The sequence below is a fragment of the Lethenteron reissneri genome, chromosome 31, assembly GCF_015708825.2.
Source record: "Lethenteron reissneri isolate LAM-NWPU_2019-01 chromosome 31, ASM1570882v1, whole genome shotgun sequence".
NCBI classification, from domain to species: Eukaryota; Metazoa; Chordata; class Hyperoartia; order Petromyzontiformes; family Petromyzontidae; genus Lethenteron; species Lethenteron reissneri.
The window spans coordinates 2,560,247-2,586,828 of NC_083809.1; the positions used below are offsets into that span (position 1 = coordinate 2,560,247).

Below are 26,582 nucleotides of genomic sequence, written 5' to 3' on the forward strand. Positions count from 1 at the left end.
TCGCCCGTCACCTTTCATCGCTGATCGTGAGAGTGATCCGTTAAGTTTGCAGCCCTCTGATTTATGATTGACTCTCATGTGTCGAGCACATCGCCAGCCATGTCGGAGTAATGTGCGGTGCAGGATTTAGCTCACGTGGCCCCCGTAGCTATTGGAAAAGATGTTCATTAAAGCATTTGCTTGGGGGCAAAATATGAATGCATATTTGCATTACGGCAGCATAACCGCACGTTAATGATGTACATGCTCATTTGAAAGACATTGATAAATGTCCCAATGCAGGACTCTCCTTTGAGAGTCTCTTTGGGTTCAGTGAGGCTTTCCCGGATAAATATAAACACCCTTGAAGAATGCCTCTTTCTGGCATTGCGAGTTCACTTAGCATGTCGGTCATCGTGATAAATCTGGTTTTGATTTTAATCCTCTTTTGTAAAGGATTAGTGTGCAATTTTTAATTAAGTTTTACTTTCAAATTAGTTTATTCCCATTTGACATTTTGCACCGAACAGTAGCTGTTTTAAGAGTATTGCACAAACTGTGTGGTACCATCCGTTATTAAACATCTATAATTCGACAGCTATTTGAACTGCACGGTTGAAATGTAGGCAACATACATCTTCATCACCATCGGCCATGAGTTATCGACCGCTGGATGAAGGCTTCCGCTAGCTGTTGCAATCTCTTCATAGTTTTACAATGCCTCATCTGGTATACAGGAGATCGTGGGTTCGATCCCGACCCTGACGCCTGCTGTACAGGGTGTTTGAAAAGGATGGACCCAATTTCAAAGCAGTATATTTCACGATGGTAACAATGTTACAATTACACGAAAGGTTACAAACGGTTTAATGAGTTATCAAGTTTTACTAACCATTTTATAAATGCTCTATGTGCCCTCCACCTGCTGTACGGACAACATCGAGACGATCGTTGAATTCGTCCCAAACGCCTCTCAAAGTGTCTTCTTCCACTAAAGTCACCGCTGCCGTGATTCTGTTTTAGAGGTCATCCAGATTCGTCGCTAATGGTGGCACAACAACGCGGTCTTTGACGTATCCCCACAAGAAAAAGTCGCAGGGTGTGATGTCTGGGGATCTTGGGGGCCAAGAGTGTAGCGCCAAGTCTTGGGGTCCCGTGCGACCTATCCAACGATGTGGCAGTGTGTCTTGCGAATGACTGAGGCTAGGGGCTGTTTGTGCGCTGGGAGAGACATCGAGCGGTAATCATATGAAACTCTATGCCCCGCCCTCCTCTCTATGCCCCGCCCTTTCAAGTGGTGAGAGTTTCATTCATGGGCGGTTCGTGGTTGCAGAGATATAACGATTTCAAATTTGGTAAAAAAAAAATTAAACACCCTGTATATTTAGAGTCTGCTGCGATATATTTCCACGTGATACGCCACTTCGTTGGGCTATAATTTATGATAGCGAGGTCGCTTCTGAAAAAAAGAGCGCAATTAAGGACCGTCCATAAATGACGTCACGCACCTAGGGGGGGGGGGGGGTCAGACATTTGTGACGATGTGTGACGAGGGGGGGGGGAGTTTGAGAAATGTGACGTTACGTAAAAATGCGCAGCTTTAAATAAATATAAACAACACGTTCTACTTATTTCAATAGACTTTTTAATAAATGTGTTCTCCTACAACATCAGAGTGCAGCGCCACATTAAATACACACTACAATGACACTCGTTTAAAGCCATTTGAAGCATGTTTTATTTTTTTAGGGGGGGGGGGGCAGAGCTTTGTGACGTCATATTTGAGGGGGGGTCTGACTTTTTGTGACGTCGTGTGACGAAGGGGGGGGGGGGGGTAAAAAATCGTCCAAAATCGCGTGACGTCATTTATGGACGGCCCCTTATAGCTCAGTGGGGCCTTACCTGGGAAAATAAAATAAAAAGTTTGAATCGCATAAAATCTATCGGATTCCCACGCACGAGGACATTATTCCACCACTGCATGTCCACAGCGGACATGCAAGTCAGACACGTTGCTTGGCTAGCGTGCGTCCGTCACACCCTCCTCCTCTCCAGCCTTCATTCTTGTCGATGGGACATCATCGCTTCCTGTACAGTAAACTCACTCGTTTCAAAGTTTCGTGACCGAGGAAACTGACTCGGCCGGTGTCGTGGTAGCCTCTCCCCAACCCGAGGGGGCGGGGGAGGAGGAGGAGGGAGGAGGAGGAGGGGGAGGAGGAGGAGGGGGGAGGAGGAGGAGAGCGCACGCTCACAACGCGTTTGAAGATTCATAATAATGACAGGGCTTTGAGTCGCCTTCTCAAGCAACGCGTGACCGCCATTCGTTACTGCGCCACTGGGCTCCGTTTGTAACCGGGGAGGCAGCGATGGTGTGGGGGGGGGGTTATTGCGCAATCCCCCCCCCCCCCTCAATCGACCCTCCCCTCTTCCTCGTATTCCTCCCAGAACGAAGGGGCCACTTCGCGTGCGGTGACGCCAGCTCGGCTCTGTGCGTGTGGGTTGAGCAGATGCCATTTAGTGGCACTAATTAAGGGACGTTCGTGGGAAAATTGGAAATGTTCAAACTGAAATGACCCCGACGACTCCTGCCACATTTGTGAGTTGTGTTTTTTTAAGTTTCGTTTTTTAAAAAATTCTTTCCTAGAAACATCTCTTGCCTTCGCCTGGGATCTTGTTCCTCAAGCGGTCGAGAGTTGCCAGGTTGAGGAGCTGGGTCATTCCCGTTGCTTGTCGGAAACCAAGCTTCGCAGAACAAACATCGGCAGAGTAGAATAGATTTAATTATACATGGCACGCACTGTATTCTGGGAACATCATCGCCCTGTTACCACCCACAGCTGCCGTTATCTGAAGACCCAATCAATCCTTATTTTGCCCGCAGATGGATTATTATTCCGCTTTGTGTGTTTATTTTGATCAAGATAAGAGTGCTCCGGAAGTGGCAGCCCAAAGGGACTTTGTTGTTTCAACACTGATCTTAAACGACTGTTCCTGAATACTGTATCATTATTCGCTGCATTTAAAGAGGCCCTTGTAGGCTGCCGCGGGGAAACGCTGTGAGTAGTTGGGGAGTGCAGCAATAATCAACTGTTGTACTGTACTATGCTCCAACGTCTATGCTGTGCCTGCCGTCACCAACCCGCCGTGACTGGCGTGGTGAAGTATGGTCAAATAATTCCGACGTGTGACGGGGAGGCCCTCATCCAGCAGTGGATTGACATAACTGGCTGTACACGCAATGCACTCCGCTGGCAGTGACGTTGTTGACCTGGGGCTCAGTGACCTTATACTGCCAGGTACCCTGTTGAATGACGCCGAGCGTTCAGAGGACATGGAAACGTGAACTGGGAGGTTATCACGGGGTCACGTAGTATTCTGGACATGCAAAAACACGTGTAAAAAAACGAGAGTTAAAAGTATCAATTTGTGGTCATTGTTTCCGTAAATTTCTCAAACGTTTTAGCCAATAATCAACCGGTCAAGCGTGCGGCAATTTATTTGTAAATGTTCTGGGTAGACCTTTGTTTCACTGGGGTCCCCGCTAGGGTTTGCTCCGTTGTGTGATGCATATTTCAGAGATCTTTACCCCTGTTTGATAAACACGTTGTTTGTTTGTTGTCATTATCGTAACCGGATTCTTAGGATTATTCATCTACAGAAAGACGCAACGCCAACTTTGTCTCGGCGTCACAGCTGTTATTCAGATCGAGTTACACGCACACAGCTACCGGATTACAAGACGCAACCACAAATTTTGCTTGAAAAATACCGAGGTGAAAAATGTGTGTCATTATCCTGAGAATACAGTACAGTATTAGAGTACAGCATGGATTCTGAACACGCATTTCCGCAACCGTTTCCTTGGTTACGTTTCAGAAGTTTAACAATTGTTTCCCTTAACCCTCAACGTATTTTCCCTTAACATTTTCTCAGAACTCAGAAGTTGTAGTAATTGTAAAATCCGTTTTGGGCCCTGCTATCCCAGGAATGCAATTAAGCATGCGTAATTCGATAATCTCCTTTATAGATTACACGCCAAAAAGTGCAATTACGCATGAAATTGCCGTTATTAAAATGTTTAAGCTTGTCAAAAAAAACCGAATGTCTGCAGGAGATGGGTTCAAGTATCTAATTCACCTCCCAATGATGGACACGAAGACCTATTTTGCTAACAGTACTGTAAATCAAATTATATAGCGGCCTGGCCACAAATGATAGCTCAAATAAGTGGCGTCTCATGTGGACATTATTTTATCGCAGCCAAATACTCTAAATGCGTGATGGTTTTTTTTTCTAAACGTGGAGGGGAAAACCCCGGAGGACCCGGAGAAAAATCCACGCGACCACGGGGAGAGAGACGCGCAAACTGCAAATGTACAACAGGCGTCAATCGTCGGGATCGAACCCACGACCTCATGCACACCAGGCGAGGTAGTTAACATTTCATCGCCACCGCAGCGCCCCTGGCATCTCTCGCTCGCGCCGCTGCTGGCGGAAGTGCCTCCACTAAGAGGGAACTCTGGACGGCGCATCAAGTGGGTATATTTTTACTCTTAGGTTTTGTCGGTAAAGTCACGTAGGTAAGAATAAATAAGTAATACAATTTTATAATAAAAATAATAGAAGTAATAATAGAAATAAAATAATGATTTATTTTATTTCTATTATTTCTATTATTGTTGTTTCGGTAAAGTCACGTAGGTAATAAATAAATAATTTGAAATAGCTACTAAAAATAGATAATAAAAATTTATAGAAATAATAATAGAAATAAAACAATGAATTATTATTATGAATTATTATTTTTTTTCTATTGTTTCTATTATTTATTTTAATTATTTACTTTATTATTTATTTACTTTTTTCCTACGTGACTTTCCCGAAAAAACCTAAGAGTATGAATCCTTGCAGTCACGACAACTTCAAATCTAGAATGGGTATATTTTGGCCTACTCTTCCACGATGGTCAGACGTCCTGGCACCGGTGGGAGTACCCAAGCTTTTTTCCAGCGCACGCACCCCGCTGATGGACTAATTGTGGCGCATCCATTCGTGCTGCTGGCTGAGCTGAGGCAGGGGGGGGGGGGAAGACAATGAGCTTGTCCCATTGTCTTCAATGCCACGCCGGGAGATCGAATCGACCCACGGATCGTAAGACTCCAGTGCGCTCATTCATTAACAGCTGCTGTAGTAAATTTAGACTTGAAACTTTCGTGACTGCAAGAATTCATATTCTTGGTTCTTTCGGTAAAGTCACGTAAATAGAAAACAAAAATAAATAAAATAAAATAATAAAAAGAACAAGATAACATTTGAAAATAATGAGATCAATTAATTTTTTTATTTTATCTTATTTTTTCTTTTTGGATTTTTATAGTTACGTGACTTTACCGACAGAACCAAGAATACGCTACTGTAGTGGAAAGCAGCATCCCTTGGCATTAGCAAGCCTCACGTGTGAAACCATCATGGTGATCAGAAGTGGTCCAAATCCACTGCTGGATGAATGCCCCCCCCCCAAGCCGCCGCAGCCATCTCTCACGACGACCGTGCCACGCAGAGTGGCACGGCTCGCACCTGCTGCTTGCGGCGCGCTGTGGTTTGCGTTCGCTCCGTCTAAGACGGTGGTGCGAACGCAACCGCTCTCTGTGTGTGTGCCTCTCTTCTGTATGTGTTTCTCTCTGTGTGTCTCTCTCTCTGTGTCTCTCTCTGTGTGTGTGTCTCTGTGTGTGTGTCTCTGTGTGTGTGTGTGTCTCTGTGTGTGTGTCTCTCTGTGTGTGTCTCTGTGTGTGTCTCTATCTGTGTGTGTCTCTCTCTCTCTGTGTGTCTCTCTCTGTGTGTCTCTCTCTCTGTGTGTCTCTGTGTGTGTGTGTGTGTGTCTCTCTCTCTCTGTGTCTCTCTCTCTATCTCTGTGTGTGTTTGTCTCTCTCTGTCTGTGTGTCTCTCTCTCTGTCTCTCTCTCTGTGTCTCTCTCTCTCCGTGTGTCTCTCTCTCTGTGTCTCTCTCTCTGTGTGTGTCTCTCTCTCTGTGTCTCTCTCTCTCTGTGTGTCTCTCTGTGTGTCTCTGTGTGTGTTTGTCTCTCTGTCTGTGTGTCTCTCTCTCTGTGTGTGTCTCTCTCTCTCTCTCTGTGTCTTTTCTCTCTCTCTCTCTCTGTCTCTCTGTGTGTCTCTGTGTGTGTTTGTCTCTCTGTCTGTGTGTCTCTCTCTCTGTGTGTCTCTCTCTCTCTCTGTGTGTGTGTCTCTCTCTCCGTGTGTCTCTCGAGGTCGCGTGCTCTCTCTCGTCTCGCAGAGATGAGAGAGGGAGCACGCCTGCCGAATAAATGTGCTCTGACGTCATCCAACGTTATATTCTCTGCATCAGCCGCTGGCAAATCAGGGATGAGTGCGGCTCCTTGTGCCTCTCTCCCTCTGCAACACATGTTCACTATTTTGTCAACCCCAAAGTCATGGCAGGGCAATTGTGCGTGTGTGTATTTATGCACGTGTGTGTGTGTACAATAGTGTATATAGACGATGTCCCTGTACTCTACACATACAACATTGTTATGGGCGATGATGTAACCATGCATATGTAGGTCATACATCCGTCGTCAAACGCCATGAGCAATCCACTGCTGGATGAAAGCGACAGCTTGCGTAAGTTATCTCCCATGGTCACACGATGCAATAATTCACCGAGCTGCTGCACACAAGCCGATTCCATCGCTCCATCTCCGCGATGCTCGTTCAGGTGGGTAGTGTGCAAGCAAGCTGAGATATGTTGAATTGATTTATTGATCGACTGAAGTCTCCGTAACGAGGCGAGAGCTCATTGCGGACGACCTGGTGCAGAGTGGTCACCCGTACAAGCAATATCCAGGCTTAAACCTGCTGAGCAATATTGCATTCTAATATATAGTAGACTGACGCTTCAAGCAATGGCCCTCTTCAGAGCACAGAAAGAGAAGGTGGAATCATTTACTGACTGTATAGTTGACATCTGCGGTCAGTGACTGCAGATGTTGTACTGCACGCGGAGTGGCTTGCCACACACGCACCACGCACATTTACCAAACGGATGCGTATGAGAATACATCAAAAAAAGTGCATGGGTGGGCGAGCAATAGCACTTCTCAGCATGCCACTGTCGCAACTGGAACGGCCCCGGTTGTGAAACCCTTAAGCTCATCACAAATTCGCGAAGCATAAAGTCTCCAGCAGTCCCGGTTGTCGGTCCACTATATACTGGACGGTGCAGTACGCGTGACAAATGTAAAAAAAACGAAAGCGTGAAGGAAATCCTCCTCCGGCACCTCCACCACCTACCTTGGGCATCCCCGCCGCTGGTCAACACACCGATGCATTTCCCCTCGCCGGAGATGTTCTCCAAGTATTTCCTATCCGCAGTCGCCGTCCGAGCTGACATCTCTCCACGGTGTAGACGCGGTTGCGTGTGCCCCCCCCCCCACCCCACTGTGTATATGTGCGGGCGCGAGTGAAGACTGCGTGTGCGTGTGGAATGTGGTAGATCTGTGTAGGTGTGCGTGGGTGTTGGCTACGTGATATTGATGAGTAGGTATGGTATGGGATTTATGTTTGCGTATGATAGGTGTGTGTATGATATATGTGTGCAGGATGTATGTGTGTGTATACAGTATACGATATGTATATATATCTGTGCTATATAGGCAGGTGCGTGTGTGTGGTATATGTACCCCCTAGTAGGTGTGTGTGTGTACAAGCTGAGTGACAGGCGTCTTTATACCACCCTCCCCTGCTTCTCCGTCACACGCCAAGCCACGACCACCGCACACACACACACACATTGTGTGTTTATATACTCGGCGTAGGTCCCTGCCTCTGCCCATATTTGGAGGGGCTTGCCCGGTTTGGTGACTCTGTGATGAGCGCGTTCTGTGCACGGCAGGAGCGGCGTCTCTCTCTCTCTCGCCCCGTGGGATGAGGAGGAGGAGGAGGCAGCGGTCGCCACACGCGCACGCACGGAGGAGGGTGCCGAGCGGCGACGGGCGGCATCGCTTCTAGCCGATGCGCTATCGCGTGCTGTTCAGGCGCGATGTTGTCCGACGTTTCGCACCACGTGTCGTGTAAGCTCGCCCGGGGTCGCAGCGCGTGGTGGTTGGGGGGTGGGACGTCCGACGTTTTGCTCGACGCCCTTGGAACCTATTCAGTATGCATTTGTCAATGTGCCCTGCTTGGTAATGTGGTCAAGTGCAGCGCGTTTGTCAACCATGAAACACATCGGAGAGTCTGACAGCAGCGCAACAGCGGGACTGTAACCTCGAATCGAACTTAGGTAGTCGCTTTCATAGTGCAGTGCGCTGTGACCATGCTCCAATGTTGTACGTATATATATATAATTATAAGCTGCATTAAATGTTTAGGAATGATAAACTAGTAGATTATAATTATCATGTCACCAGGAGTAGTGACAATTCACTCCCTCCCCCCTAAAGGAATTGTAATCGTTACATTTCTCTTTTTTTTTACATTTTGCTGAATGATAGCGCCTCTCGTGGCCACAGCAGTGCCGTGAACCCATCTCGGTAACAGTCGCACCGACACGTTCACTTGCTGACCCTGCAGGCGACCCTTGCAAGAGATCCGGTGAAATGGCTTCAATACATCCAACATCGCGACGCGTCCATCACTAAACACGCGAGATTCGATATGCGAACCAATGCGCTTACGAACGTATGGACTGATGCATCATCCGCTCGCCGATGACACTTCATCGCCTGCTGTAAAAAACAGAACCCGTGTGTGTGTGGGGGGGGGGGATTGCTCTGTCACAGTGGTTCACACAGCTAAGCAGAGTGGACTTGGTTCGGCGGGAAGGAATCATTGCACGCTCTCCCCACGTCAAACTCCGTCGCGATGCGATGCCCACATTCTGTACACGAGACGTGGGCCGTGGCTTTCTGAGGATCGTGTCCGTGACAGCGAGCGGTATAATAGAGCGGCCGTGCGCTTTGGCAATGTACGAACGTCGGTCAGCCCGTGGGGGTTTAATAACGCGTGTTTGTGTACGTGTCGTGACACGTGCGGAATGTGAGCGTCCGTCACTTGACCCCACCACCCCACCGTGGATGGACAGACTCAGCGCTCGCAAGCGAAGATGCTCCAATCCCAACGGGATGGTCGTCCAAGGCGAATGTCTTTTAATCCGCAAAATATCTCGCAGATAGTGGAAGCAAATACTCGCATCGTTGTCATTTAATGTGGAATCCAACGTCTTCCAAATATGCCGTGTGTGTCTCTCTCTGTGTACCTGGTGCGGTGTGTAAACATCGCCACTGGGGAGACAAAGGCGGCCGGGCGTAGTGTTGGCCACCCACCCGCTCGTGTGCCGTGTGGGCCTTCATAGGTGCTCGCTAACAACACGCGAGATTCGATATCCGCACGGTGGATCTTTGTCTTTGTACCCCATAGCAACTGACAAGTGAGAAAACGAAGCCATTCAGTTCTCTAAACCTACCCACTGCATTGTGATCGTTGTGTTTGTTCGCACAGGTGTGTATGTGTTTGTCCTCCACTGCTGTGTTTATGCCAGTGCCCGATTAAGCTAGTGGGGGGGTCTGTAGCATGTGTTATAAAGGGGCCCTAAAAAAACACACGTAAATATTAAAACACGCGTATTTGTTTACTTGCATAGTAAAGTAATTGTATTTTTTCATTTGCTATACAGCCGAATAATACGACAAATCGCTAACGTTAAACACCCAGTCATTCGTAAAAGTTGTAGGCGGTATAGTACTATAGTAATAGAGCAAGTGCAGAATCACTGAACCGGAATTGATAGTTCTAGATTCGAAGCTTTCGTGACTGCAAGGATTCATATTCTTAGGTTTTTTCGGTAAAGTCACGTAGGTAAAAAACATTAGAAAGTAAAGAGTCACTTACAATCAAATCTTTACTTTTTAATGTTTTTTACCTACGTGACTTTACGGAATTGATAGCTTGAAAGCATTTAGCACGGGCCCTTGAAAGTGCGGGCCCGTAGCTACTACATATGTAGTGTGGACATATGTAGTAGCTACTACTATGTATGTAGTAGCTACTACATATGTAGTGTATGTAGTAGCTACTACATATGTAGTGTATGTAGTAGCTACTACATATGTAGCTATTTCTGCTCCTAGGATAATTCGGCACCGGTTTATGCCGTGCTTTGCCTCGTATCCCGCGTCTTCCTAAACAAAAACACGCTCACCTGAATGGGCTCTTGCCTGGTTATGCACATATCAATTGCGACCATACTTCACCACTTTGGTCAATGCGGATAAATGAAGCTGGTGAAAGGGAGTAGGGGGTACGGAATAAAACAAACCACTGCCCTCTACTGCCCACAACGTCTACTGCACCTGCTTCATGCGCCCTGATCACCAATACAAGTGACCAGGCTGATTGTTGCTTAGCTTCCGATATGTGAGATGGGATCGGTCGCGAATTAAACGTGATACGGTCGTATGAGTGTCTGCCTACGTTCATAATCTGTGGATCTTTCTCGGGGTCCTTCGGTGTTTCCCTCCACAATGTGTCGCGTGCGTTTAGATCAGCGGTCTGGAACCTATGGCTCGCGAGCCATATATGGCTCTTCCGGTGACGGCATATGGCTCCCAGACAATTTTGAGTTGAAAAAAAAATCACTTTGGAACTGATTTTAAAATACTTGTGATATTGCTTAATAATAGTGCGTCATTTTAAAGTAAACTGAAATTCGTGGTTGAAGATAAATTTCACGGGTCACGCCTGCATGAAGCTCAACCTCACCACTGCGTACGAACCAGACTACAAGGCCGTCAGCAAAACTACGCAGCACCAGAAGTCGCATTAAAAGTAAGACGTATTTAATTTATTATACGTAAAAAATACTATATGGCTCTCAATGAAATATATTTAGAAATATTTGGCTTTTATGGCTCTCCCAGGCAAAAAGGTTCCCGACCCCTGGTTTAGATTATTTCGCTGCTTGATATGTCCACATGATGATGACAAGCGGCTTCGTTGAGCTATCATTTGTGGCCAAGTCGCTTCTGAAAAAAAAGCCCATATAGCTCAGTGGGACTTACCTGTTAAAAAAAAATACTAGGATATTTAACTCCATGTCAGCCTCATGCATCTCAATCGAGCGTTGTTTATTTTTTAAACCAAATATCACGAACCTGAACGGGTTAATGCGCCATTGAGAGGCGGTGGAGTTCCGGAAAACCTTTTATGGGCTTGTTAAATGACGTCAGCGCACTCGATTCCCAGCACCGCCGCTGCCAATCACCGATTTGTATGCAGGTCGCCTGGCAGCAAGATTCTGGGCAGCTGGTAATTAAATCGTCGTCGTCGTCAGCACCTCTTCATGCCAGCCTGCCTCCGCCGTCTGAGAAGAGCGTTCGCCGTAGCCAAGCGTTCATCTGACATCGTTCTCAGCTAATTGGTATACAATTTAAAATTGATGCAGCGTCTAAATGTGAACGCATCTCAGGTCGATGTACAGCAGCGGTCGGGAACCTATGGCTCGCGAGCCATATGTGGCTCTTCCGGTGACGGCATATGGCTCCCAGACAATTTTGAGTTGAAAAAAATAATAATAAAAAAATAAAATAAAATCAGTTTGGAACTGATTTTAAAATACTTGTGATATTGCTTAATAATACTGTGTCATTTTAAAGTAAACAGAAATTCGTTTTGAAGATAAAATTTCTCGGGTCACGGGTCCCGTGACCAGAAGTCGCATTAAAAGTAAGACATATTTAATTTATTATACGTTAAAAATACTATATGGCTCTCAATGAAATATATTTAGAAATATTTGCCTTTTATGGCTCTCCCAGTCAAAAAGGTTCCCGACCCCTGATGTACAGGAACAATAGGGACATTTAATTTGAAGAGGCGGTCAGTCGTCGACTTCCATAGAGACCAATAGACGCACGCAGAGATCCGTAGACTTGCATAGAGACCCCCGTATTCACATAGAGATCCAAATGCAATACAATGTCGATGTATATATATGGACGTCTGAATGAGACCGCATATCAAGATGCTGTCGAGAAACTGTGGGCACATTTATTTTTATGGAGAACAACTTTGAGCCTACATCGAGCTCGTCACCAGATGTGGCCCTTGAGGGCCGTCCATAAATGACGTCACACACCTAGGGGGGGAGGGGGGGTCAGACATTTTGTGACGATGTGTGACGAGGGGGGGAGGTTGAGAAATGTGACGTCACATCAAAATACGCAACCTTAAATAAATATAGATAACACGTTCTACTTAATTAAATAGACTTTTTAATAATGTTTTCTCCTACAACATCAGAGTGCAGCGCCACATTAAATACGCACTACAATGACAATAGTTTTAAGTGATTTGAAGCATTTTTTATTTTAAAAATTGAAATATGGTTTGGCTTTGTGACGTCATATTTGAGGGGGAGGGGGTCTGACTTTTTGTGACGCCGTGTGACGAGGGGGGGAGGGGGGGTCAAAAATCTGCCAAAATCGCGTGACGTCATTTATGGACAGCCCCTTGTCAGTGCCACCTGAGGAGTCATAACTGCAGTGGTTCCAATCTCTTTCAGTGGCAAACAAGAAAATTGCGTGATAACCATTTTTTTTAAATTTTATTTGTTATATAAATCAATCCTATCAGACGTGTATATATTGGTCCGTGAATAAAGTTTTTTTTTGGGTTAGATCACGTGAATACAAATGTGTCGTTAAACCCGGTGGTAGAGGGTTTAACGACGCATTACGCGATCTAAACCCCGCAAAAATGTATTATTAATAATGTTCTTGGTTCTTTCGGTAAAGTCACGTAGAAGGGAAATAATAAAAGAAAACAATAGTGAGAATTGTATTTTATTATGTTTTCTTTTTATTATTTTATTATTTCCCTTCTACGTGACTTTACCGAAAGAACCAAGAAGAGGAATCCCTGCAGTCACGAAAGCTTTAAATCGAAAAATGAATAATGTTGGTTGCGAAAGCCTTCCGTGTTCAACTTTATATAATGGTGATAAAACAGTCGATGCTACCTTAGGTGAAACCAATTTCTGCCCTGGCCCACGGTCTAATCGGCAGAGGAGACGAAGAAGATATCGAGACTGGCCTGGCAGGAAGTCGACAGCGCCATGGACAGGGGGAGACGTGAGTTTCAGACAGTGGGGGCTGCAGATGAGAGTGAGCGACCTCCTACTGAGCACGTGATCCACGATGCATCACTGAACGCCGTCCATCAAGTAAATTGTCTTTTTCCTTTTTTAAATCCCAAGTACAGTTTTCCATTTCGTTGATGAACCAAACCCTTTTGGGACATTAAGGGTCCTTTGAGGTCGTGCGCAGCGGTACAGCCCTGCAATGACGACATCACTCGCCGGCATGGGCTTTGTAATCACAATTCTACACAAGATAATGACGATGATGTTGATCGACAGGTCGAACGAGGACAGACATCGTAAATTACTAAACTGGCATATAAAAGGTAATCATAAAATTAAAATCGAGCAAAAGATAACTAAGAACATGCCATCTGGAGAATCAGAATAGGCTCACACGTGGTTTAATGAAGGGTGCCGTTGTTTGTTTGTTAATGAGATGCAAATGAATTGTTGTTCCACATGGCCGTGTAGGATGGTGATGGTGTTCACCATCGCATCGTCTATCCACTGATGGCCTTTACCCAGCAGTGGATATACCATGGCCTTCATCCAACAGAAGATCGACCATGGTGGCAGCTCAGGACGACGAGCTGACCTTCCTCTGTAGGAGTGCCGAGCCCATAAATGATGATGATGATGATGATGAAGAGTCGCTCATCCAGCAGCGGATAGACCCTGGCTGATGTTCAGCATCTGCAGAAGGACCCTGGGTCACTGTGCATTCGCTGCGCGTTAAACAAGCGCAGTCGCGCTCCCGTTACATGATCATTATTCGCGTGTGGGAGGAATGCGAATTGAGGGCCGGGTCCTGCTGCTGGTGTCTGGGTTTTTTAAACTATAAACGAAGATGTGTTTGTATTTTACCAGGTAAGGCCCACAGAGCTATGTAACTGTTGTTCTTTTTGAGAAGCGACCTGGCCACAGCTGATACCTCAACGAAGTGGCTTATCAACGTGGACATTTATCGGAGCCAAATAGTGTAAAAGCATGTTTCTAAATGTGTAGGGAATAAAAACCGTAAGACCCGGAGACAAATCCACGTGACCACGGGGAGAAAAACACGCAGACTCCAAATACGCAGCAGGCGTCAGGGTCGGGATTGAACCCAATATCTCCATGTAGACCAGGCGAGGAAGTTAACATCTCCTCGCCACCGTGGCACCCACCGTGGCACCCACCGTGGCACCCACCGTGGCACCCACCGTGGAACTCACCGTGGCGAGGACATCTCCTACACGAGTGGTTCTTCAGCTGCAAGACCTTTTGAAGTAGTCCGAGGAACTCTTGATACATGTTTCTCACAAAAACACCACATTCTTGACTGCCCATTTCACAACGATTTCGATTTGTCAATGCAAACTTGACCGTATTTAGGGCTGTTTAATTAACGGTTTACAGGGGATGCTTGAGTTATTTTTTAAATCCTTTATATTAAGTTCGCATGCTTGCTTGCTTGCGTGCTTGCTTACGACCGTGCAAATCTTTCGGTCGTTTTTTAACCCACTTCCCGTGATCCAATCGAGCTGACATTTTCCACACAGACTCGTTGTGCCAGACAATTAATGTTCGTGAAAAAAAATTCCAAAAATGTTACACTTTATAGGCAAAAAAAAATATTTTACATATATTCAAATAGAACTCATTCTTGGCTTTGGCTGAACGTCACAGTATAGGAGCCCAGAGCGTAACCCCTCCACAGGCCGTGGCGGAGTAGCGCAGTTGGTAGCGCCCTCGCTTCCCATGCCAAAGGTCGCGGGATCGATCCCCGCGTCCTCCACAGACGAATATATTTTTAAATCCTTTATATTAAGTTCGCTGCCACGCATATAAAGGATTTATAGTGAAAAACTTAGTTTTTACGGGTTATACTTGTTTATAATTTATATTGAAGAATTGTTTTTGTTTTGGTACGTTGTGGTACGCGAAATGATCGTGCGGGCTGGCAGGTCAAGTGTACGTCCAGCGGGGAGATGGAGCGATGTGGTTAGCTCGTGTGCATGAGTGAGATGCAGTGTCACATCGCGCTGACTGCGGAGAATGGCGACTGCTCGGACAGGCCTTAATCCAGCAGCAGATAGAGAATGTCTGGAGCTTGCGATCGTTCAGTCCTCCGCACCTCCGATTAGCGCGGTTGACGACGTACGGTGCGAAAGAAATGCAACATATATAAACCGTGATTCAAATACTGCACTGAACGTGCAATTGTTACTACGTCTCAATGGGATTTCAAGTGAATGGCACTCGCCATCTGCTGACACCTGTAGGAATACGATTAGGTGCATGCTGTGTGTGGCCTTGATGTGCTCTGCGATACAACATCTAACGCTGTACGTAGGGACGTACGTGACTGACTTGAAATAAGTAATATTAAAAAAAAACTTTAAAAAAACACGCTTCAATGAAATGTACTAGTAGTCGCAGAACTCCACGACTCCAGGTAGAGGGCCCGAAGCTTGCCATAACGTAAGGGACCGTGGTGATTTACAGCCAACGTCAGTTGAGCGTGGACAATTAGACCCAAGCCGAAACATTAAATATAAAAAAGAACGTTTAAAAATATCAATTTTTATTGTAGAATATAGTCTTGTCATGAGTATGACATAAGTATACAAAGTTTGCAGTCGATACCACATTGCGAAGTGGGCTTAAAATTGGGTTACAAGGTTTGAGTATACAACAACAACAGACCGAATGAGTTAATAGAACGCGTGTAATAATAACAAAAAAAGACGAATGGTGAAAGTTACAACGGTAAGGAAGGCCACATTTCGCACGGATATCATCCAGCCTCTGATTAGTAACCAGAACAATCAGACTCCGTTTTTTTTTGTTCGTCAAATTCGGGTCCGTACTAATTCTCGACGAGAGTTTGATTTTATGATAATTGTTTTTTTACCCTTCTATCTGGCAACAAAACTGACACCTTTTTACAAGGAGTCATGTTTGCATAGACCGCAATACCTGCAGTCATAATACAAACAAAAGAACATAACTCTGATAATGTGCACTGTCCTTGAAGTTGATTGGTCCACACCCATAGAGTTTGATTTTACTTTCAGCACTGTCAGCCTCCATTATCACAGTCCTATCGTTCTTGCTGTTCAACGGTGCACCGAGTCATTTACTCTCTGCGGAGTGTATCACGAAAGCTGAAAGTGAACACACTGCTAATGGTTATTACGATCCAGCTCAATGCAATGCGAGTTTATACCAAAAAAACAAATCTAAATTCAACACGGTAATATGCTGTTGGAGGTGCAGCGATGACGCGCGGGAGGTAAATGCCAATGTCGAGAGGGCTTCAGGGGAGAGCTCGTGTCGTCTGTGCTAATCCTCCGCTGGAGGAGTACAGATTACAGTGGTGTTACTATACGGTCCATAGCTTGGGTTGCACGGACATAGTCACACTGTGGGTTGTCAATGGGTGTCGAGACGACACAGAGCAGTGAGAAGATGGGGAGAAGGGACATGGACGTGGCAGCTACGTCGCTCTATTCCTCGATGTAGCAGGAATTTGGAAATGTATTTACGGTATATTTATAACTAGCTTAACTACCCGGCTTCGCCCAGGACTTAGATTCTTGTCTTGGATTAACACACGACCCACGTGGATGGTTGGGGGGGGTGACGTCAGCAGGTACACTGCGTGACGCTGCCGCATGCGGGTGACATCACAGATGTGACGTCACCGCTCACTTGCGTGCAAAATATATCCGTTATTGCGCCCCCCCCCCCCCCCAAAAAAAAAATACAAAAGTATTTTTTTATACGTTTTGCATTGTGCACAGCCTGGAAGCTACTCACATGCCAAATTTAAAGTTTGTTGCATGTCGGGAAGTACGCTAAACATTTCGAACAGACACACATTCACAAATTTCCCTTTTTGTATATAGATGCACTCTATCATTCCACTGATTGACGGAGGCCGCCCCTCCCCCACTCCGTGTCCCACGCGGTTGATGGCCAATAGCTCACGGTCGCTGATTGGTGAAGCCCGGAGAGGGAGAGCGACGGGGTTTTACGCAGTGGTGCCGTGCGCTAATCACTGCGCCACCACTCCACTTCGTGCTTAGCATTTCAAGTCAATGAATGTCAACCGCAAAGCGTGGTCGGGAAGTCGCCATACCCCATGTCTCAAAATCTCTGATAAACATCATGTGTACGGGGGTATAGGGACTTTCCGCCCGCACTGTAGTTCTAAATTATGTCCGCTAGAGGGCGACTATGTTTTGTACAGGCCAGGTGCTTAATCGCATGCGGTATTCGCACTTTGAAGACGCGTTGTCAATTGGTGTTCACACAGGCTTCAGCGTACTTCTGCTATATATAGTGGGCACACTGGAAGAATGTACGAGTTATATAAACAGCATTGCTGTGAAGGTAAGCCACCTAGCGGACACATTGTGGCAGTGCGCAGGGTATTCAGTGGAAGCCTTAGGGGCCGTCCATAAATGACGTCACGCAATTTTGGACGATTTTTGAACCCCCCCCCCCTCGTCACACGGCGTCACAAAAGTGAGACCCCCCCTCAAATATGACGTCACAAAGCTTTGCCCCCCCCCCCCAAATAAAACATGCTTCAAATCGCTTTAAACTATTGTCATTGTAGTGCGTATTTAATGTGGCGCTGCACTCTGATGTTGTAGGAGAAAACATTTATTAAAAAGTCAATTTAATTAAGTAGAACGTGTCGTCTATATTTATTTAAAGTTGCGCATTTTTATGTGACGTCACATTTCTCAACACCCCCCCCCCCTCGTCACACATCGTCACAAATGTCTGACCCTCCCCCCCGCCCCGAGGTGCGTGACGTCATTTATGGACGCACCCATTAGGACGCAGTACAGAAAGTAGTTTGCTGACCTTAATAACACGAATTTGGAGTCTTAGCTCCTCTGTGGCGTATCTCCAGCCACTGGCTTCTTCCCATGCGATAATAAAACAAGTCATGGGGCAAGTATGGCCGTAATACCCCACGTGACTGACAGCTGTAGATGTGAGGAGTGGGGGTGTTCATCCAGCAGTGGACGGACAATAAGTTGTACATGTAAATATATTTACTGTATCTATAATGACACTCAAGGACAGAAGTGGTTATCACGCAGTTCCTGTTTGCATTTGTTACATTTGACGAACAACCGTTGGGACTCGTCATGCACGGTCTCGACACCAGCGGGGTGTACCGCGTGTGAAGTGAAGTGAAAGTCGCACAGCGGCACGCCAAGTCCGAGTGTAACAACATCGGCGGGTTCGCGAGTCGTGTCAGAAGGACAACAGCTCGTCCCTCAACAAATAAGCCGACTCGGTGTCGGCACAAGGCGTGTGTGCCACCACCTCCATCTTCGTAGGTCGAGCGCCGCACAAAACGGTGCGCGCGCATCACGTGATGTAACCAGGTTAAATATCAATATAATAAACGGACTGTGGAATTGACGTTTGTTTCTCAACGTGTCCAAATGCAGTGGCATAAGTGCGTTTGCTTGTCACCTGGGCGTGCGTAAGATGTTGATTTCATTCACGTTTGCTACTTCGTGAAAAGTAACTTTGAGTTAAAATCGGTTCTGCCTTGACCTCGCCGATGGGCAGTGTACATGCGATTCACGTGACGCAGAAAATAATTCAATTTATTTTATTTTACTAGGCAAGGGCCACTGGGCTATATAGCTCTTTTTAAGAAGAAACTTGCCCAAAAATGATGGCTCAACAAAGTGGCTCTTATCGTGTGGAAAGTTACAGCAGCCAAATATTCCAAACAGCATGTTTCTAAATGTGGAGGGAAAAACCCGGAGTACATGGAAAAAAAATCCACGCGACCACGGGGAGAGAGAACATGCAAACTCCTAATACACAGCAGGCGTCAGGGTCGAGATCGAACCCACCACCTCCTGTATACAGGGCGAGGGAGTTAACATCTCGCCAGCGCGGCGCCCCGAACGCGAAAAAAATTCCAATAAATCTCCAGATTATTTATCACGAGGGTCTTGCCTGCCACATTGTAATATTTGGCCAATTCCAGGAATGAGTGTTTGGCTTCGTGTTAGCGGAATCCAGGATGCTCAGGTAAACCAAGATGCTTTCTTGTGGTCCCAATAATAATAAAAAAAAAACCCTGATACGTCAACTTGTCACCCAAGAGAGTTGGGTGGCAAGAGCATGGACTGGTTTAGGCATCGCTAATGTTTGAGTCACTAATTTCCCAAGTGACTGGATGTTGCAGGTCGAAGCTAAGCACGTGGTAATGTGTTAGGGCTGGCAATAAATAACAGGGCCGACTCAAAGGGGCCACTGAATGACTCAACACCATGTCGGTGCTTTGCTATTCTGGACCTCATCTCGTTTGTCTTCTCAGCGTGACTCCTCTGTACATATCCAGGATAGCAATGTATCAAGCCGCAAGCTCCTGTGTGGTGCTGTCTCAGCGAAAGCGGCGAGCCCTGCTCGTAATGACACCGTGAATATAAAAGTTCAAATAGCGGTAACAAGACCCTGAGCCCCAGGCCAGACATTTCACCTGTCGGTACCACCATAACTTTGGCGGATACAATTTCAAAATGTGGCCAACAACAGTGACTTATGCGACAACCATTCGAAATGAACGGTGTTATTATTTTAAAAAATGCACTCGCATTAGCCACATCAATGAATTGTTACCGCAACAATTTCGATTTAAAGCTTTCGTGACTGCAAGGATTCATCTTCTTGGTTCTTTCGGTAAAGTCACGTAGAAAGGAAGTAATAAAATAATAAAATAAAAATAAAAAAATAATTATTATATTATATTATTATATAATATTATTTTATTATATTATTTTATTTTATTATGTTTTATTTTTATTATTGTATTACTTCCCTTCTACGTGAACTTACCGAAAGAACCAAGAAGATGTTACCGCAACAGTTTTTTTGTTCTACCTTCGGTGGTCACTCTGGCCCACGGACCGTGTTGCTCGGCAAGGTTGAGAACAACTCTCGACACCGACAAACATTCTTCGCGGTTGTGAAACCGGACTGACCGCAGGAGACGCCATCATCCTCCCCTCCCCACGAAACAGAGGCCACGCGCGACGCAGAGACGCGCACGCATGCTCACCATTGTAACTCTAATCGGTATTCATTGTAACAAAAAAACAACCTTTCTTTAGATTTACCCTGAACGTTTGCTGTAGGATCAGCCGCTGGGGTCGTGCTCAGGCAGCTTGCCTTTGCTGATTTAATCGTTTCCTGGGAAATGTGAAAATACTTTCTGCGTAAGAAGACCCGCGGGTCGTACTTCGTAATAATGAACTCGCTCCTACCCAGACGAGACGGTACAGTGACTCGTCTGGGAAACGCACTGCCATCGTTATCGCCTTGCACTGTCACAACGGATCCAACACCAAGTTTACACATTGATTCGAGACAAGCGTCATCGCATCGTTTGTGTAAGAATGGTTAGCTATACGACAATTCGAATCGTACACAAATGTTACCTTGAGTCCAAAGGAACAAACAAGACCGAGCATTGAAAACGCATTTAAATAATGAGACGAACAATTTGATTCTAGAATTTAATCGTAACCTGGAATCGTGACATTTCATCGAGCATGGCAAACCCATTACATGCCGCACATTTTAAGCGTGTTTAATTTAGATAAATATTGTCCATGTTCCGTCATTTCCTGCACAATGCTACGCCGACGCAATCATCTTGGTGCCAGTTAGCCGAGACGGTAAAATGAGGGTATACAATGACCACTTGTAGGCCGGTTTCACCCAGGGACAGCTCCCATTAGAAGGTCCCTAGACTGCGCTTTGAGACCTTTACTTTCATTATAAATAATAAGTAGTATTATTTACCCAGGATAATCTGACCGAGTCTAGTGACTCGTTTCAAGAGGGCCCTGCCAAGTGTTTCACAGTAGGGAGGCGATTGAGTAATTAAACGCAAGTGTTGTGAGATGATTATAATTACGTTGAACGTGATGGGTTTGTTTTTGCGGTAAGCCAGGATGCAGGTGTCATCAACATTGCGAAAGGCATCTTATAAAAACACATTGCAGTGTAGGTCACTTAGTTGCACCAATGTAACAAACGGTTAAAAATACATTTGCAGATTGTTTGGAGACCTATTATCTATATACGTAAAAATGTTGACAGAGTATATAAAAGCGGTAAATGTTTCGTCGTCAGAAGGTAGTTTAACATACGCAGTAAATCCTAAATGTCCTTGTTTGAAAAAGGGGTTGTAACTATGTCTGTCTTCAATGTAACTATGTCTGTCTTTAATGAGCAAATCACATGATTTCACATCACACACTTCCTACAAAACAAAAGGTTGTATTTGTAAAACAGTTGGTGCAACCCAACTCACAAAACAAGCCCCCCCGTCCCCCCCCCCCCCCCCGTTTCCCCCAAAATGGAACATCCCAAAATAAATATCCCACACCACAGCATCCACCACAACTATAGATGTACATTTAAACAGGGGGAAATCGGGGCTTAATTTCTCACTAAATATGTTCAGGGTAAGCTGGTCAGAGACCGGTAGTCACGTGACAATAGCAGCCACAGCTATTGGCGGCGAGAGGAGCTACATATACTGAAACGTCGTGTGCCTTGTCCTGAAATATTCTCCGGAGAGAATCGGGAGAAATTAAGCCCAGGCGTACATACTATTCAACTTGGGGAGGGTACCACTTTATACAAGGGGGTGGACATCCAACCACACAACACGCAGACCGGCAAGCGGTACAGAACACGGCTACAAGTGTTTAAAGTGTCAACATTCAAACATCTTTAGGTGGGAGAGTATCATTATAGGTACCTTCGAATAAATACAATATTTACAATGTCGTCTCTCTCTCTCCAGTCGGAGGGGTGTGTGGCGACGTGAAGCTCATTGTTGTCACTCGAAGCTTCGTGTGGTTGGTCCATTTGAATGATCGTCTCCTCCGCAGAGACCGCGTGCGTGGCGCGGCAGGTATTCAACCTGACAGTCGTAATCAACGATCTTTCGTGTTAGGCTCACCCCGGTGAACGTGGAACGTTGGGCTAACGTTGGCCCGACGTTGGCTTGTTTACCGGGATAGAGTTCTTGATATTCCACTCGTCGTGCTCCACTCTGGTCCTGTTTTTCAATTTTACCGATCGTCTCGTGCATGCGGCGCCGAACCACAATGTTCGCTTCAATGGAGCAGTTCGGCAAAAGTGTAGATGTGGACCGTGGTGGAGTTTGCGGACTGGAGTTTTTTTTTCCTCTCGAAGCCCCACATCAAGCAATACATTGATCGGCATCCATTCGACTTCGGACATAAATCCAGTTCTGGTTGTACAGGACAGAAACGCTGGCGTGTTGCTGGCGCATTTGCATTCCCTAATGTCATCTCGATGCCGTCATCACACCCAGCACATCCCTCTCCCGCACCTCCGATTCGCACGGTTGGCTGCGTGCGCTGCGAAATAAGTTCAACGTACATACGCGCACCATATGGGGAACTCGTGTCTCTAGCCACAGCCTTGCGTAGTCATTCATAGCCACAGCCTTGCGTAGTCATTCATAGCCAACCCAGTGCCGACCCATGCTTCACGACGGATGAGACTTCTCTCCTGAGCATCCTTTGTCATTGCGTGAGCACCAACAGTGGAGGGCGCTGCAGTTGCAGCTCGCTCGGATAGCACACGCGGTTAAGCTGACCCACCACCCCCCGTGTAGGTTCTTAAGAGTTGACTCTCAAATAGCCATTGGGCTACGCCGCGTGTTGTTTTGGACAATGTCCGACGTTTCGCCCCACTACGTGCTGCGAGTTTCATTGGTGGAAGTAAAAAATTAGGAAGCTCCCGGCGTGTGGAGCAAAACGTCGAGAGGGTGATGCCGATCGGCACGCGGTGCAGGCCAAGCGACGCATCGGAGAGCTGTGGCTCGGCAAGGATGGTTGGCGGTTCTGGGCTTCACATTTGAAATTGGTTCTAGATTTGAAGCTTTCGTGACTGCAAGGATTCATATTCTTAGGTTTTTTCGGTAAAGTCACGTAGGTAAAAAAAATTAAATTCATACAAGTAAAATAAAAATAAAATAAAAATCACAGGCAATAAAATAAAAATCACAGGCAAGGACGTGATTCTATCACTTGCTTGCCTGTGATTTTAATTTTATTTTAATTTTATTTTACTTTTATGAATTTAAATTTTAATTTTTTACCTACGTGACTTTACCGAGAAAACCTAAGAATTTGAAATTGGCTCCGTGACTGAGCAACGGAAGCTGCCTGATGATCGCAAGTTCGCGAAGATCGTAAACGGCGTCACACACAGCAAGGCAATCGCGTGGCTATGGCTGTTGTTTCAAAGGACTTCGTGAGAAGCTCATTGACCTTGCCGAGAACAGAAACGTCTGGGCATTTTTCTCGGTTTGGTCCATTGCTTGTGCTTTTCCGTTGAGTTTAACACGCAGGCTTTCGCGACCAATATCATTGCGTAAGTATATAAATGTGTCGTTAAACCCGCCACCACCCGACACAGCCAATTAGTAAGGTTTGTCACGTAAACAGAACGTGAACATTCGTTACAAGTACAGCCACACCGGTGTGTTGCAGAGCACAAAGTCACAACATTTACAAATCTGAGTTCGACGTTTCGCCAGTAATTACAACCAGCTTCATCAGGCGACAGCCAGAGTTGTGGAGAAATCCTCCTGTTTCGTCCCTTAAATAGAGGGGTACATGTGATGACGTCGCTTGCGCGCTCCCATTGAGCCTTGCTTCTCCTTTGTAGCTCTTTCTCACTCCACTGCTGGATGGAGGCCTCTGTCACCACGCCCTGTTGACCATGGGGGTTGGTGATGAGCGACCGTGCCCGGTTCAGACACTGATGTTGGCCACATTCAGGATTCAAACTCGGGGTCACAGGGTTCATGGCGCAGTGTACTAACCCCATGCACCACCATGTTTAATATGGGGGGGGGTCGAGTGTATACCGTTTTTGCATTGCTTAAATGTGAGTTGTTTCAATATTTCAGAGTATGTTTCAGCGCAGCGGTAGCCGCTGGGAGAGACACAAACCACATTCGTTCGTTGTGTAGTTCAGGCTGTCGACTTCAGGCCCCCTCGACCCTTCGACCGAAACTCCGTGACGCGGCCTCCGCCCAGCCTCCGCGGAGACTCCCTGCGTGCAGACAACTGCTGCGGTGCATGTCCCAGTTGGTCACCACCGAGAGCCACAGGAAGAGCCAGCTTCCCCGAGGCCTGTTCGGGTTGTTTACCGTGCGTTCTCGTCAGGGGGGGTGGGGGGGGCGACGCCCGGCGTTTCGCTCCGCGTGCAGGGACCTTGTCCAGGAACTGAATTGAACCGTCGATGTCATGTACGCACAGTACGGCGTGTCGACGTGACCGTGCTTCCACGCTCCTCACTGCTTTTTCTTTTGCCCTTTCTCCCGCTCAAGTGGTTGACCGTCGCTTCGAGACTTTTCCGTCGCAAGGTCTAGCGCCCTGCCCACGGACAAAGCGTTCCCCCCGCCGCTCGCTGCTGGCGGTGAGCGCTTGACGCGGGCCAGCCGCCAGCGCACGCACCCCATCCATTTCTGCAAGCCCACGGGGTCGGCGGGGACACGGTGGCGTTTTGTTCCTCTGCGGCTGGAGAACCGCGCAGCGCGTCGGATAAGCGCGAGGAGCGACGTCACTCCAGCGGCAGTTGTGGGGCAGACAGGATTTGAATGAAATATATTAGCCTGGGGGAAACAACGAGAAAAAAAAAGAAACCCTGGCTGCTTGGCTCGTAGCTGCAGGGCTGCTTGAGTCATCGAATGTGTCCTGGACCACATCCTGGATTTCAGTTTGTGTTGTTGTTGTTACTGTCGAGTCCACCACCGTGCTGACACGTCATCTGGTGTCTGGAGCGTGCCACTCTGTGGGTTTATGGGTTGAGGCTCGGAACAGCAGGAGGGTTGTGTGAATGGAACGGCTCCACGGCACAGACACCAAGGCATGGCGATCGGCCTCAGTCTCAAACGCTGCCCATGCCGAGGTTGAAAACTCATTCCTTTAGAACTGCTTTTCTTGTGTTTAGATGTGTTGTCTTTCCCCCGCACCTCTGATTAGCACGGTTGGCTACGTACGGTGCAAAATAAGTTCAACACACATCCAAGTCAGACACCCCCCCCTCCCCCCACCTCACTATGCCATGCCTGTAGAATTAACGTACAGATCTTTGTTGATCCACTTCTGGATGAGGGCCTCCCCATGCCGCGCTGATCGTGAGGGTTATTCGACCGTACTTCGGCAAGCCCATCGCCATGCGTCGGTGAGGACTGGGGGCAGACATGTGGAAGCCACGAAGTGCAGTACAACAAATCAGCGTTTTGCTGCAGTGCCCACTGCTGACAACGCAGCCCCGCAGTAGCCCCCACGGCGATCCCCCCACATCCGAACACTGTCCAGGCTCAAACCCTGCTTGGCTTCTGATATCTGGCGCATTCCAGATATTCTTCTTCTCTTGTACGGTGGCGTGGTGGGGGGGGGGGGGGCGGGGTTGATCGGCAATGTGTGTGTGTGCGTCCGTGTCGAAGGTGCTCGCTAACAGCACTTGCCCCTACAGTCTGTTAAGGCTATACGGGGGATCTTTGTCTTTGTCCGTGTCGAGTGAGTTTGGTGAGCGGAATGTCTTAAAACGCTGCCAGCAAAATGATCAAAGCGTGCAGTGGCCGTAAGCACATCAGTCCCCACGGTCTGAGATGCAGACTCGCACGGAGAGTCCTTGAATTGGAGCGGAGAGTCGTAGGCTCGTGCAGAGACGCGCAGACTCACAGAGAAACCCATAAGCTGACACAGGCGAACGATCGAAGCGGGCAATTGTGTGATACGCCAGGTCCACGTGATTGCTGGCCGCAGTAGTGGCGCTCTGGGCCATCCTTAGTGATCTTATTTTATGTTCCGGTGCGTTCCGACTGATTTAGATAAGTTTAGAGTAATTGGCCGCGATACGTTGCCACGTGATGAGCCACTTTGTTGAGCTGCCGTTTGCGGCCAGGTCACTTCTGACAAAGAGCTGCGTGGCTCAGTGGGCCTTACCTGGGAAAATACAAAATAGTTTCGTTTACGTTCAATAGTTACATATATATTTGGTCATTCGGCGTCTCTCTAGGGTGTTGTTTGGTGTAGTAGGGCATTGTTGGTCATTGTTTGGTGTAGTCGGGCATTGCAGGGTGTTGAAGGGTCAGAGCTAATACGCCGGTGGAGGAGGATGAGGTGGTGGTGGTGGCAAGAGGACGTTGCCTCGTGACACGGTCGTTCTCAGAAGAGCTCCTGCACGTGGCGAATGAGCAGCTCCACCAGGAGGCGCTGGTGCCTCATGCCGTTGAGCGTCGCCAGGACGTCCTGCTCGTGCGGCCTCATGAGCGTGGGGCCGAACACGATGCTCAGGTTCTCCGAGCTCATCAGGTTGTCCTTCTCCTGCTGCGCGACCCTGCGTGCGTGCGAGCGTGG

The 26,582-nt window shown here is 47.0% G+C and overlaps 2 protein-coding genes across 4 annotated transcripts in view; both read right to left on the minus strand.

Moving 5' to 3' along the window:
* LOC133349662 (ATP-dependent 6-phosphofructokinase, platelet type-like) overlaps positions 1-7,880 on the minus strand; it is a 67,791-nt gene extending 59,911 nt beyond the window's left edge. Inside the window, 1 exon segment of the mRNA XM_061563287.1 lies at positions 7,284-7,880. Within this exon segment, the coding sequence (XP_061419271.1) occupies positions 7,284-7,383 (100 nt within the window). The 5' untranslated portion in view covers positions 7,384-7,880.
* A 12,104-nt stretch (positions 7,881-19,984) lies between these two features.
* LOC133349663 (beta-chimaerin-like) overlaps positions 19,985-26,582 on the minus strand; it is a 65,609-nt gene continuing 59,011 nt past the window's right edge. For all 3 annotated transcript variants that reach the window (XM_061563290.1, XM_061563289.1, XM_061563288.1), the window contains one exon: positions 19,985-26,562. In XM_061563290.1, the coding sequence (XP_061419274.1) occupies positions 26,391-26,562 (172 nt within the window). In that variant the 3' untranslated portion in view covers positions 19,985-26,390. The remainder of the gene's footprint in view (positions 26,563-26,582) is intronic.